At 37.2% G+C, this 15,495-nt stretch overlaps 1 protein-coding gene and 1 long non-coding RNA gene across 2 annotated transcripts in view; one reads left to right on the plus strand and one right to left on the minus strand.

The window, feature by feature from the left end:
* Positions 1 to 12,368, minus strand: part of SAMSN1 (SAM domain, SH3 domain and nuclear localization signals 1) — a 131,806-nt gene extending 119,438 nt beyond the window's left edge. The window contains exons 1-2 of the mRNA XM_023630393.2: positions 12,263 to 12,368; positions 6,881 to 7,009 (exon numbers count right to left, since the gene is read on the minus strand). Of these exons, the coding sequence (XP_023486161.1) occupies positions 6,881 to 7,009; positions 12,263 to 12,286 (153 nt within the window). The 5' untranslated portion in view covers positions 12,287 to 12,368. The remainder of the gene's footprint in view (positions 1 to 6,880; positions 7,010 to 12,262) is intronic.
* LOC138920908 (uncharacterized) lies at positions 2,706 to 14,842 on the plus strand. Its single transcript, XR_011432910.1, has 5 exons — positions 2,706 to 2,884; positions 3,331 to 3,428; positions 5,613 to 5,694; positions 13,644 to 13,846; positions 14,341 to 14,842. It is a non-coding gene; the product is annotated as an uncharacterized lncRNA (long non-coding RNA).
* Positions 14,843 to 15,495: the final 653 nt, after the last annotated feature.

The raw sequence follows: 15,495 nt of genomic DNA on the forward strand, positions 1-15,495 counted from the left end.
AGGCAGATGTGATGGTTAATTTTATGTGTCAACCTGGCTAGGTCACAGTACCCAGATATCTGGTCAAACACCAGTCTAGAGGTCACTGTGAAGGTATCTTTTAGATGAGATTAACATTTCAATCAGTAGACTTTGAGTAAAGCAGATTACCCTCCATTGGTGAGGGGGCCACATAGAGTCAGTTGAAGGTCTTAAGAAAAAGACTGTAGTCCCCCAGGGAAGAGGGAATTCGGCTTCTAGACCACCTTTGGGCTCTATCCACAACATCCACTCTTCCCTGGGTCTCCAGCCTGCTGGCCTGCCCTCCAAATTTCAGACTTGCCAGCCTCCATAATCACATGAGCCAATTCCTTAAAATAAATTTCTCTCTCTAGATATCCACATCATATTAGTTCTGGTCCTCTAGAAAACCCTGACTAATACAGCAGGGTTCATTAGAGGCCATCTTGGAAATCTGCGTTCTACAGTTCCAAAAGGAAACTAACAGTGTTTTATGTTAGACAACACTCCCCACTCCAAAATAACTTAAAATGTATTCATGGAACCATTGTAGAGGAGGAAGGAGCCTTAGAGACCATCTAGTCTAACCCTACTATCTTATAGAAGTGGAAACTGAGATTCAGATAGTGGAATGACTTATTCAGCACTATTTAGGAACAAAGCCATGGTAAGGACTCAGTTTTCTCTCCTAAGGCTCTTACCATCACACCATGAATTATCCTAAGTTGAAAGCTGAGAATTGCACTGGTGGCCTGAAGACTGGTTATAGTGAAGGAAAATCTTCACGGGCAAATGAACTACTGCTCAGCAAGGCTGTTCCTCCCCTAGTTGCTCTTCTTATAGTGGGAAATGGTTTTGTGCTGGTGCCTCCTCAGCCTCCAACCCAGATTCCTTAATGATCAATGGTGTGCATAGCAAGACAGCAGGCTGGGGTCATGGGTGCTGCCAGTGGCTATGGAACACAGCAAAAATAACTGGCTGTACGGGGATTAAATCCCTGCCCTTGGCCTCATTAGCGCTGTACTCTAACCAACCGTTAGACATACATGGTATCATTTGTCTTTAAAAATGTGTTTGAATCTGCTATATTACTCTCTCATTAACATCTGGTAGCTAGGAACAATTTAATTGATTTCTCTAGTGCTTTTTATCAGTGCAGAATGTTGATAAGTGAGTGTATAAAAAAATCAAACTTGCATTCCAAAAAATATTTAAGGTAAAATAGACCGAAAAAACCACCCTGAAATACGAATTAGGCAAACAAGAACCCCTGTGATAGATTTGCTTATTTACTGCTGTCTACAATTGGTGGGAAATCTAGGACCGAATTGTCAAACATTGTGCTCAACCTGAGTGTGCATGATTCAAGGCAATTTGTGGAGATTAAAATCTTGGGTTTTCTAATGCATATCAACAATAAATCCTGTTGCTTCTTCTTGTCCAGCCTGGTAAAAATCAATGCTTTTAGGTAAGAAGTGTTGATTACAAATTATTTTGAGTAGTTATTTTAAAACGACATCCAAGCTCGAGGGAGAGTTTGACTTAAAATCATTTAATCAAGGATATTCAATTAAAGGATCGCTGTGTGCTGGCGTGATGGGTTGCAGAAGGAAGGAAAACGAACATTAACACGTGTTGTGCCAGGTGCTTAACGTGTGTTATAACATTTGATCCTCACTACAAACCAGGAGACAGACATTTTCATCCGTATTTTATTGCCTAGGAAACTTAGGGTCAGAGAAGTTCAAGAACATTCTCAGGAACACACAGTTCTTAGTTACCTGGGGAGCAGGAATAAAATTCAAGTCTATTAACTGCATTGCCCATCTCAAGCTCTTTCTGCTACGTCCCCTATATCATCAGATTATATTTAGCATACATATTATGAAGTCAGATTCTTTATCCTCCTATCTTCCTCTCCTCTTCACTTCTCATCTCCCAAAGCACGCTCTCCCACTCACCCCTCTTCTTCTCTAATTCTTGTGTACACACACGCATACCACACACACACACGCGCGCGCGCGCGCGCGCATGTGTGCTTGTGGCAGAGGCCAAAGAACAAGATTAGTATCTGGGAAGCTAGAACTCCAGCCTTGCCTCCCTCTGTCTCATCAGCCAAGTCACTCCTCTCAACTTCCTCACTGGTTAACACACTCATTCCCTATGGTCTCATCTCTTTATAAAAGTATAAAACTAAATGTTTATCATCAAATATTTTTCTACTTTCATATCTATACTTCCCTGAATAAAGTGTGGTATGATATTATCTGGTTACTTTGATGCCTCAACACCACCAGTGATTTCAAGCCTCTCCTTGTCCAGTACGGAAGCGGTTACTAGCCTCATGCGGCTACTGAGCAACTGATATATGGCTGGCGTGACTGAGGAGCTAAATTTTAATTTAATTTAAAAGCTGAAGCTGGGGAACAAGTACACAATTTTTACTGTTTCAGTAGGACCGGATTTCACTTTAACCACTGAAACTTTAATGTCTTAATTGAGATGTTTAACATACACACCAGGTTTCAAAGTCTTAGTTTAAAGACAAGAATATAAAAGATCTCATTAATGGTGTGTATTAACTACATGCTGATATGATAATATTTTGGATTTATTGGTTTAAATACAATATATTATTAAAATTAATTTCACCTGTGTCTCTTTTTGGGAAATCTTATTGTGACTACTAGAAAATCTAAAGTTCCATCTGTGAATTGCATTCTATTCCTCCTGGTCAGGGCTGCTCTCACTCCCTCTCTTACTGATGTCGTAGGCCCAGAGTGGGTCTGGATATCTGTGTCTTCAGGTGATCTCAAGTCCAGTTGCTGCTGAGAACAACTGCCAAAAGCTGCAGCAAAGTCTTTTTACAGCAACCCTTTAGTTGGTGAGTTATTTTCTAATATAATAATATTAGATAGTCTTGCCTTCTTTTGTGTGTGTGGGTTTTTTTTTTTTTTGTCATTTCTCCCCATCGCAACTGAAAAAAAGTCAAGTTTTAATTTATCCCCACTTTATAAGACCCAAATATTGGAGAAGAGTTGTTATATCTAACTCATTTTAAATGTCAGCGTAAAACTATAAGTCTGGGGTAAGAATAATACAAATTATTTTCCATAGAGACAAGAGATCACCTTCAGAAAGCCAGCCATCCTCCTGCCCACTTCAGGGAGTGGGCGATCCAGAGGTGAAAAGGCACTGCTTTCGCTTTTTTTGTTTTGCTATGGGGGTTTTTGTGAGGATGGTGAGGCCAATTATAACAAGGATGAAAAGACTGTGGGAGGGAAGCGTGGTGGGCATAGCAGATCACCATTTGACATCGCTTCTCTGCAGTCGAACTTGCCTGAACCTATTCAGAGGACTGTTCTCCTTCTACAGAGGAGGCACTGAGGTCTGGAGAATTTGAGCAACTTTCCCAGGTCAAATAGCTGGTAAGTGGTAGAGCTAGAATGAGAATTCATATCTGCTCAACTCTAAAGCTCATGCTTTTAGATACTACACACACAGTCTACATTATGAAGACTTTCTTTAGCTTGATTAATGAAGCTTCACTGATCTATTCATTTAGCCAACAAATATTTATTGAATATTTGTGCAATGTATAAACAATATGTGCGATATATAAATAAGAGGGACATTGCCCCTGCCCCACATTTAAGCTCGTTTTTGAAAGGCTCAAATTTCTTATCAATCTAATTTATGAGATACAAAATGAAGTGGAAAATTGACAATTATTTGCTTACTTCAATCAATACAGATGGCAAACCAGATCATTTAGGATTGATCCAGTTAACCCCAAACTGGCAGAGGTACAAGCATTTTATGTTCTCACTCTATTTCTAATTCAAGATGTTTTATTAGCTTCAGACATAATAAAGGACTACTAAAATAGGCACAGAATCAAGCAGTGACAGCCTACATTTTAACTAATAGAATAACGAAGTAGTCAATCCTGAGTTAGGCTAGTATGTTAGTATATTTTCTTTCAGGATATTTACTTAGTTACATAACTATTCACTCTATAAAACTCTTTACCCACTATTTTTTGGCAGTAGCCCTCCAAAACTCTGTGGCTTTGCCGATATAATACAAGCGTATTGCTTATTCTTCTTCTTTACAAAACTTAATAAAGTTTCAACACTTTAAATCAATTTCTCTTTGGACCGGCTCTCCATTACCAACCCCTAGTGGAACTGCTCTCCATTACCAACCCCTAGTGGAACTGCTATTAAAATGCAAGCTGGATATTTCTGACTTAAAACACCAAAATATTTAAACCTCCTTTAAAATACCAAAATAATCTTCTTTCCCTTCTACACCTTGTCTACACTGAATCATCTCCTTTGGGACTCTGGACCATGTTATGTTCATCTACATAGCTCTTCACCTTGCTTAAAACAGTGCTTTCCACATAGTAAAAATCCTAATAAAGAGGCATAAATAAAATATCTTTAAGGGAAGCCAAGAAGCCTAGGATTCTTCTCTCATTTTGATTTTTTTTTTCAATTCATGTGGCAAATGATATTATTTTTAGTATGGGCTATAATTTCCACTGTGACCAGATATGCTGCCAGGTTGGTTCTCATGAGTTTGAGTTTGGGAGCAACTTCTCCTCTCCGGGAAGGTTACATATCCATTTGGGTTGCAGACTGAGAGCTTGAGGCATAACTCCACTAACTGGAAGGGGGCTTTTCTAATATTTATAGAACAGGAACCCCAAAAGAATCATCTTTCTCTGATACTGTCAAGACAGGTCCCAAAATTTTTTTCTTTGAATTAGGAAAAAAATTTAAAAAGGAAGTGAGAATAAACTAGGAAAGAAAAAGCATTCATTCTTCAGAGGCTTAGAAGAAAAGTCAGGAAAGTTCTAAATCACTAAATTTCATTATTAAAAGACTGACTTTAGTTTATCCAAGCTGTGGAACCATTTTCATTAGAAATAAAATAAGTATCAATGATAATTTGATAGGATTGGTATAATTCAATAATTAAATAGTGGAATCAATGGTTGAACTAGTTGCCTTTCAGTGTGTGTATATATATATATACACACACACACACATTTATGTTTGTATATATGCATATATTTTTAAATTAAATACTGAGACATATATTACATATACATGATATATATGTGTATGTATATATATATATGGAAAGAGAGAGCCATAGTAATTTAAATCATGTTTTTATTATTCTCATCCTCTATCACAATGTAAGTGAAGTTTGATAAAAATTCTAGAAGCCTGGGAAGCCATGAACTTCTATTTTTCATGCATACTTATTAAACTTACACATTGAAGGAAACATCTTGAGGCCCTTGAGCCTATTCAATTTTTCTTTTTAATTACAGAGTAAAAATGCTTATGAACATTTTGTAACGTCAATTGACAGTCTCCACGTAAATGATCTCTCTCTCACATACATTAATATGTAAAATATATTGTCTGTCGCTTCCTCTTATGCACATCTGTCAACATCAACGTCTTATGGATACTGAGAAGGGTACAGAGTTGAGGGAAGAGTTCACACTGAACTAAAATTTTTTTTGGATCGTTTTTACTCACTGACACTTATTGAACGTGTTCGCTAACTAACATTACATTGCTTTTCAGTTGATCTAAGTTTCTGGGAAACAGCAATGTTCCAGAAGCTATGTAAATAAGAAGTTTTCAATGTCCCCAAAGAATAAAACAGGTAGGTATAAAGCTCGAAGGTACTTTACTGTAATCCTTTCTCCAGGGCAAAAAAAGATCCAGGTCTGGATCCTGAGTCATCCTCTTTTTAACTGGGAAAGTTATTTAACTTTTCTCAAAATTTCTAAACCCCTCTGAAGTCAGTGTGAAGATCAACACAAATAATTTCACATATAACATCACGTAATACAGAACCTTACAAAAAGGAAGCACTGAATAAATGAGAATTAATATTAATTTTTGTGTTGTTATTGGGGAAAAGTGTGATTACAAGGGTAGGAGGTGGGGACATCTAGATCTATTAGTATAGGCACGTTCTTTATTTGAAGCAGACATAGGATGTTTTGTATTGTCCTAAGCCATAATAGAAGCAAAGTAAGTTTGTTAGTATGGGATTAATTTAAATACAGCACAAAATTGACTAAGAGAACAGCCAGCACTGTTAAACAGGAACCGGGCCAATTTTGCAGAGCACGGAGAACTCTATGCCTCTAGTAATTATAAAGATAATTCACAAAAACTATTTGCATTCTATTAATACGCGTGTTTTGTAAGTTGATGGTGTGTGTCCATCAATTTAAGAAGCAGCTTAGTAAAGCGGTTAGCACAGACTTTAAAGCAGCCAGTGGTGTGCTGGCGTTGGCATTGGACATAATGAATAATTAAATGTTCAGGTATTGTAAGCCTGTTATTAAACCACTGGTAGCTTGAAATCAACCATGGTATACCGAGCATTGACACCAGGGCAATTGGCAAGTGCGACAGATCCAGGGTCCCCCTCTCCCCACCGAAGACCTGGTTTACCAGTAAACTACTGATGCAGACACATATATATTTAACTGCCAGCTTTAACACTTACTGTTTTATAGCCCTTAGCAAGTTATTTTGCCTTTCTCTCCTGCAATTTCCTCATCTAGAAAATGATATAATTACTTTGTTGTCATAAGGCTGCTCTGAGGATTAAATGAGTTAACTTATGTAACCACCTAATACATACTCTATAAACGGTAGTTCACGTTAATAAGCCAAAATCAGGGAAGAGACAACAATAAAGAGAAAATCAGAAATAAAAGTAAATAAATACTTTCTGAGTGCATGGACTTTTGCTGTATGAACAGGTAGCACTAAGCAAACGGTTCTCAATATAGAATAGGGAAGAAATCCACTCAACGTAAGGGTTCACTCACCATGAAGAGATTGCTGCGGGTTTTTCCACTCTCCTCAAAGCATGAGAGAGGAGCAGCTCTACCAGAGGCACTTTCTTGGTTAGTTTGTTGCTCTGGGACTGGCTCATACAAGCTGTCCATAGAGCCCTCCTGGAATAAAGAGATTTTTGAGTCAAGGAATAACAAAAGGATAACTTTCCTTCACAAGTCATCTAACCTATCGACCCACCTTTTTATAGTACCTTATCTAAATGATCCTGGGCATTGGGATTAAGAGTTCATCGTATGCCAATTTTCAACATTCTCACTACTTATTACAGAGCCAGAAATTCAAACAAGACTCTTAAATGTCTACATTTAAACACAACTACAATAAAGGCATTAATATTAATGTTTACAGTGTTTATATTAATAAATAATACTGTCTACTTGTTTTTATCCCTTCATGGAATAGTGAATTTTAAAATGTATGAGTTTGTATTTAAGACCATTTGAACTATATTGTAAATCTTTGTATTTGGGAAGCAAACTTCTTAACTGAATTGACACATTTTTTCCTTCTGAGACAGAACTGGTTTAGCTATGACATCATCTGGAAACATTCTTAAAGGAGAGAGCTACACACTTAGTATACTGAAAATTTCTGGGTGTAGTAACTGGTGATGCTGATAATGGTATCATAAATAGAAAGGTCTGCTGGATTAGGAAAAAGATTTCTTGCTTGAAACAACGAGTGAAAAACTATAGTCTCACGTTGAAAATGTTCTCACCTTTAAAAATGTATTTTATTAAGAAATAAGCAAAACAAAGATTGAATTGAATTGCCATTTTCTACCTTTAAACTTTGAACTCATATGCTCTACAGTTTCATATTTGAAGTAACCTCTGCTCCAAACACATTGCAAATTATTGAGAAAATTAAAAAGACCTATGTAAAACCTACATCACGTGTGCTCCAAAATACATAAACATGTAGGGAAACCAAACATGTAACAGAAACATGTAAACACATAACAGAAACTAAGTGGAGAGAGAAGGTAAGGGTGTGGGCCTATGAAGCACCCATCCACAAACAGGGAGCACTGAGTAGATCCTGGGCCTCGTGGGGTAAGGTGCAATAGACATCCTCCACATAAAGCCAACTCCATGCTGAAATCCAGGGGCTACAGCAGCACTTACAGGAGGCTGAAAAAAGCTCCTTTCAGCAGCTGCCAGGGCTCTTGCTTCTAGGAAGCTGTAGGCCAGAAGAGCAAAATTCAACAACACAACCAGCACAGTGGGATCTGAGACAAGCTGCCAGCTGGTTCAGTGACCGGATCAGTAATACACCACATAACACCGCGGGATGAGATCCCTGGACCAGCAGTGTAAGCCTTGGTTCTAAACTGGGGGCTCAGAGAGACCTGAGATGTATGCCTCACAGAAGGTAAAGAGGCCAGGAAGGAGGAAAAAGAGAGAGGAGGAGGGTGGGGGTTGCAGGAGAGGGTGAGGGAGAGGAAGAGACAGAGACAGAGACAGAGACAAAGAGCTCTTCATTCAACGCTAGCCAAAATGCTCGGAGGGATGTGACGGTGAGAAAGAGCCAACTGAACTGACAATCTGCAAAGAAAACCATTCATTCCAGATGAAATTAAAATCATCAAATGGATGGAGAAATAATTTAAGAAAGAATATTTATGACCTTCACAGAGCTAAACGAAAAAGTAATATCCAACTAAAAAGAAATAATCTATGATGAAACCAAAATAGGCAGAACTGAATCAACAACCATTAAATAGCAACAAAAAATAAACAATTAAAAAGTCTTGAAAAAGAATAATACAATCATAGAAATTTACGTTAAATAAGCAAAATTTGAATGAACTCTAAACCTCTCAAAAGAATTAAAAAATGCTGAAGAGTTCGCCCAGCGTGCAACATACAGGGATAAATAAAAAACACATGAAACACTCAGGTGAAAGTGTGGAGGTATTGAGACACAACAACGTAAGATTAATAGGAATTCCAGAAAAATAAAATGACAGAATTTGCTCGTCAATTTAAGAAAATTACAGACCAACATTTTGGTCTATTAGTTTTAAAAAAGCCTAAATGTACTGTTAACAAAATCAAATTTAATAGTGTATATAAAAATACACCATGGCCAATCAGTGATTAATATAGGAATTAAGGATGTTTCAACATTTAATATACATTAAAATATTAAAAAGAAAGTTTATTGCTCCAATAAATATTCTAAGGCATTTGAAAAATTTATTATTCATCCATGATAAAAATGTTAGCGAACTGGAAAAAGACAGAACTTCCTTAAGCTCATTAGGGTTATTTATCAAAAACCTCGAGGAGACTCAGAAGTACTTCAGGAATGTTAGAAACAACACTAGGATGCCTGCCTTCATAGCATTCTTATTTGTCAATGTTATAAGAGAAAGAAGTTGCGAATGGTATAATTGCTAAACAAGAGGAAAATTTACAGCTTATCTGCATACAAAAATCTAAGAAAAACCACAAACTAATTACCAGAATTTTAAAAATTCAGGAGAATTACTCATTTGTAATATTAATATCTGAAAATCAATAATGTATCTATAAATCAGCAAAAACAAATTAGGAAAAAAATACAACGGTAGGCAAAATTCTTAGACCCTCACGATTAAATTTAGCAACAGATACGCAAGAATTTTATAGAGAAAATTATAAAACATCATGAAAGCCCATGAAAGAAGATCTGAATAAATGAAAAGTTATACGTGTTTGTGGATTGAAGTCCTCAACCCCATAATGAAGACAATTCCCCCTAAAGATGATGTGACATTCAAATCCATTTTAATCAAAATACCATCAAAGCTTATATAACTTGACAGCATGATCCTAAATTCATTCACAGGCATAAAGACTTAAAAGTCCAAATTTTGAAGAAGGACAACAAGAGGATATTCTTCCGAATAAGATATTTACCTGGCATTAGAATTACCTTACTAGGTATGTCAAGGAGCGGGTATAAGGAAAGGAATGGAGACAAACCAGCGGGATAGAATACAGAGGCCAAATAAAGACAGAGGCAGCACTTCAAAGCACTGAAGAAATGGTGCAAGGATAATTGATTTGTAACTTTATTGGGTTACAAAGTCATGTTAAACTCAATAACTATATGATGAGCTCAACAAGAAAATCATCTTGCTTCTAATAAGCAAGCTTTCTAAAAGCGTTATCATAGTGTAAAACGCTAAGAAAAATTCTGAGTGAGAGTGGTGTACATAAAAGGATATTCCTGCCTCCCGTTTGAAAGATAGACCCCATTTCGAGTTTATAGATCCAAAATAATAGCAATCACCTTTAATGGATTATTTATAGTATCCTTGGTTCAGAATGGGTAGTTCATTAAGTTTGCCTTTATATTTCTCCTAAAAACCCCATTTACTAAAAGATTTACAGTTTCCCCCCACAGTTAAACAAGAGGGCGTTTAACTCTTTCACTGGCTTTGCTTAGTGGTAATCTTTATGTGATGCTCAATATTTAAAATCCCCTCCTTCCTAGAGATTTCGAATTCTGCGGTCTTTCTTTCCACCAAATCAGTGGTTTTTAATCTATTTTTTAAATGCAGTGTCCCATATGTTCACATTTCTACAAGCACAGATAAAATATGTTTCAAATTACACACAAATTTCTGGCTAAAGCTATAGCCCCACCCCTTTTTCACAGCTCCTAACAGCACAGGAGGGTCTCACAACACCCTGGTTGAGAGCCCATACGCTAAATAATCTTATTTATTTACTCCACAAGGAAGAATTTTAAAAACCCAAAATATCTTTTATTTTTTTTCCAAGTACCTTGTGGACATTTTATTATTAAAGCAATTAATTTGGGTAACATAAACTTTGGACTGCTTGAACAAAACAATAAAGTGTTCATGATGGTTCGGTCAAATCAAATACGTTTCTAGGCAAGTCACTTTTTCAGGACAACTTTAAAAGGTGGGAGAGAGTTGCAGTCAAAGTGAGGCCACGAGACAGGGCTTTGAAACAATTCTTTGTGAGTATGTGCTCCCATCCTCACATTACAGAGAAAGACAATCATGCTCATTATATGGTTATAGGTCTTTAGTAGCAGGATTACAAACGGATGCCACACTATGCCGAGCCATGCTATGTTATAGAAACATTAGCATACTGATTAGAGTACCATTCAGAGTGATTTTGGAACGCTATCGTCTCTGCTGCTGCACTGCCTATTTCCACGGGAAGTACATTCATATAAAGCACATATAGCTTTTTTAGATCAACTAGAAAAGAATGCACAATACCACTTAAATCACCTGAAATGGGATTTCTCCAGTCAGATTTATATGGCACAAAGCAAAGTTGAGCACCCGCAGTTACTTTGTAAATTGGGCCTATATCGGCAACCCGAACTCGATGATTCAGCCTGCCACAACTCACAATTGCATTTTATTTTTCAAGATGCTCTAAGATTAAGTCCCTTATCTTGGTGTAAAATGCCTCCTGTTTAGGTATTACAACCCATGTCAGCACCATCTCTAGCACTTATGTTAATCTTATTTGCAATTTGGAAAGAAAACAAACATCAAAGTAAACCATTTTATTTCCCCAAATGACAGGGATCTCCCATTGACATCTTGAAAAACCAATAAATGGGCAGAATGCCCTGCTGCAAACAAAGATAGAAATGAATAAAATTATTTTTGAAATCCATTTTTAGCATTGGCAGATGGTCACAATTGCAGGTTAGCATTATAAAGTATTTCCAGATCTATGACTACCTGCTAACTTTCACTCATCCACTTCAGGCTAGAGGAAAAAAAAAAGTAATAACATAAAAAAGAATTTGAGAGGCGCTTATACCCTTGAATGAGCACATCTGCAGGACTGGATTAATCCATTGTACCTTGCATTCATCGTGCTGTGTAACTCAGAAAGCTGCCTCCATGGTAGTTTAACCAAGCCAACATTGAACGGAATTCATTACTCAAACAATAAAGAAAAAAATTTGATTCCTAGGATGTCTCAAAGCAAAGCAAGCAACCTTAATGCAGCGTATTTTACAAAAAATTTTCTCATATTCATAAAAACAGAACAAAATAACTCCTCAAAAACACTGCTTACATATCATACTTAGAAATTCAGCATCAAAATGTTAAAAAACTAGCAATTGTTGTGAATAAATGTACATATGTTTTTTATAAATTACTTCCCTCTGAATAGAGTTGGCTGAAGAGCTTTAATGAAAACATCCTTTCTCTTCTTTCTGATGTGGACTCTCCGATGAGACCCTAAATGTATTTATATCGCCACACAGGAATTTTAGGGCATACCCTAATTCCATTCCTTTTATTTGATACAATTAAAAATGAGGATATAAATGGTGCATGTAAAGAAACTTACCAGTGAAAAGCAGAAGAGATTCATTATGGTCAGCTTCAGTCCCCTGTTGCCGTGCTTTCAGGAACAGGACTGCCCCTCCCAGCTCTCTCTTGCCTTCACAGTTGTTTGGACAGTTCTCATGGGAGATTATTACAAAGTAAAGCCCCTGCCATAATCCAGGGGATTCCGAGACCATTACCAAATGAGACAGGTCTTAACTGAACAAACAATTTTCTAAATTAATGAGGAACCCTGACTAATAAAATGAGAGAATGAGACTTACCATCATCTGTGTAAACAGATTTCAAAGGTGGCATTAATATTTCTTAAATCTGGAGGAAAAAGGCAGTGAAAACAACCATCGGCCTAGCTAACTAAATTGAAAATACATAGAAAATCCTGAAGAAAATATCATCCTTCAATATAAAAGTAACACCTTCCCTTCAAAGGTGGGGGTTCAAGGCTCTGCCCCACGCACCTCCCCATCTCCCATCTCTTTTCTCTTCCATTAATTAAAGAAAATTTGGATCTCTTATACGACAAGTTCCTGAGATAAGCACTTTTTCATGGTGGTAAAATATACAGAACATAAAATTTACCATTTTAATCAATTTTAAGTGTACACTTTTGTGGCATTAAGCATATTCACACAGTTGTGTAACTTTTACCACCATGCATCTCCAGAATCTTTTCATCTTGCAAAACTGAAGCTCTGTACCCATTAAGCACTAGCTCCCCATTCCTCCCCCGCCCCAGCCCCTGGCACCACCATTCTACTTTCTGTCTCTATGAATTTCACTATTTTAGATACCTCGTATAAGTGGACTCATACAATATTTGTCCCTTGGTGACTTACTTATTTTACTCAGCATAATGTCTTCAGGGCTCATCCATATCACAGTATGTGTCAAAATTTCTTTCTTTTTTAAGGCTGAATAATGTTCATTGTATGTGTATACTGTGTTTTGTTTATCCATTCATATGTTGATGGACACTTGGGTTGCTTCCTTCTTTTGGCTGTTGTGAATAATGCTGCTGTGAACACGGGTGTACAAATATCTGTGTCTCTGCTTTCAGTTCTTGTGGGTATATACCCAGAAGTGGAACTGCTGGAAAGTTAAATTTTTATCTTGCAAATATCTTCTTCAGGTGGTCCTGGACTTATTTTTCCTTTAAATCACATTTATTTCTAATATCTTTGGAAAAGGCATCTACAGTTGTCCCTTGTTCTAATTAGGAATACCTAGAGAGTTGCATTGGCACCTTGTGTTTAATGTTATCAGTTAAGAATGCTTTGAGTTCCAAGTAACAGACCACAAGATTGAGAGTGCTTACTGAGGAAGAGTTATTCTTCTCATATAAGAATTCTTCTGTGGACTGACAATTGTTGCTATCCATGCAGAAGGTCAGCAAGGTCAGAGTCATGGTCACTGTCTGCAATCTCCTTGCCCTTCCCTTCATGGTCTGAAGATGGATGCAGAAGCTCAGAGCCTTAAGTGCTCATGCAGTGGCTTCCAGAGGAAAGACACGTCATCTGCTCCAATGTCAAGCAGCCCTGATGTTTGGCTGCCTTTCCATTATTCCTCCCGACAGTCTCAGTACCCCGTAAGTTTCTCTATTTCTGCATACCTTCTCAAGTTAGTACTTTGGGGGAGTGTTATTTAAGGCATATTTTGAGAAGACGTAATATTAAAATTTAATCAAAGTCAGATGAAACTATAACTTTGAGTCTCTTCCTTATAGTCTCTTTTAGGAGCTATATTATCTCAAGTCCCAATATTTAAAAAAAAAATTGACGATGACATTTTCACACACACTCAAAAGCAGAGTTCAATAAGCCCTCCATATTCCTATCACCTATATTCAAAAATAATCAAGATCTTCCAACAGTTGCTTCATCTATTCCATTTTATCTTTATCATTTTTCTTTGCTGCTAAAGTATACTAAACCCCAGACATCATGTCATTTCACTCCTACACACTTCACTTTGTATCTTAAATTTTTTTGACATTTTCTTCAATAATCAGAGAGCCATTGCTACACTTAAAAATTATTCCTTGATAACTTAAAATACCTCCCTGTGTCACTCCCCCAACAGAGACATGGAATCTATTCCTCCAATCCCTTGAATGTGGGCTGAAGCTGTGACTACACCGATAAATGGAACATGGCAGAAGTATCACTGTGCTAGATCGAAGCCTACCCTTTAAGAGGACTGCCAGCTTCCATTTCCTCCTTCTTGGAACCCAGCCATGCTACTGTGAGGAAGCCCAAGCAGCACATGAAAAGAGCTGCAGGAAGTAGAATCGAGGGCTCCAGCGACAGCCCCAGCTGCTCTCCAAGTTGACAACCAGCAGCAGAGTGCTAGCCCTGTGAGTGAGGCCATCTGGGAAGTAAATCCTCAAGTCCCAGACAAGCCACACTAAGTATGCCAATGGAGCAGAGAGCTGTCCCCCAGGGACCTGACCTAATAGCAAAATGGTGAGAAAGTAAATTATCGTTGTTTTAAGCCACTATATTCTGGGGTGGTTTGTTATGTGACTAGGTGGCCAAAGAACTTTCCATAATTAAATTCCCTATTGATCTTAACAACCAAAAAAGTATCTTTTCATTTGCTCTATTTGAATCAAGATCCAAACAAGAAAGGACCAGATGGCACATTTGGTTATCATGTTTCTTAAGTCTCTTTAATCTAGAACTTCTTTCTCTCTGTCTCCCTGTCTCTCTCTCTCTCTCAATTTCTCTCTCTCTCTTTCTCTTCCTTGCCACTAACTTGTGGCAGAAATTAGCACCTGTAAAATATATCACGTTCAGAATCTTTTCTGCTTCTTTGTGTATCATTTAACTTATTCTTCTACCGCTGGTATTTCCTATAAATGGAAATCAGCTCTTTCCTTCAGATAGAAATTGGTTAGATTCCGAATCAATTTTTTGCAAGAACATTTCAGGATGGTGTTGGATGTAGTACATAGTGTCAAATCAGGAGGCACTCGATATTTCCCTCTTTTGCTGACCCTAAGATACTTTCATCTATTGATTACCCAAACTTAAATGAGTTATTTCATTAGGAGCTACGAAATAATGTTTTTTAAAGTTGTATGAGTCATCCCACCTTAGTTAGCTGGAAAATTTTGTAAAGTTAGAAATTTCTCTCATCAGCTGGTGCTATGATTAACCTAAAATACAGTACATGATGAAAAGGCAAGATGTGACAATTTCAGAGTAAGGAATTAATACTCCAGTTATTTTTTCA

Source organism: Equus caballus, chromosome 26, assembly GCF_041296265.1.
Source record: "Equus caballus isolate H_3958 breed thoroughbred chromosome 26, TB-T2T, whole genome shotgun sequence".
Taxonomy (NCBI): domain Eukaryota; kingdom Metazoa; phylum Chordata; class Mammalia; order Perissodactyla; family Equidae; genus Equus; species Equus caballus.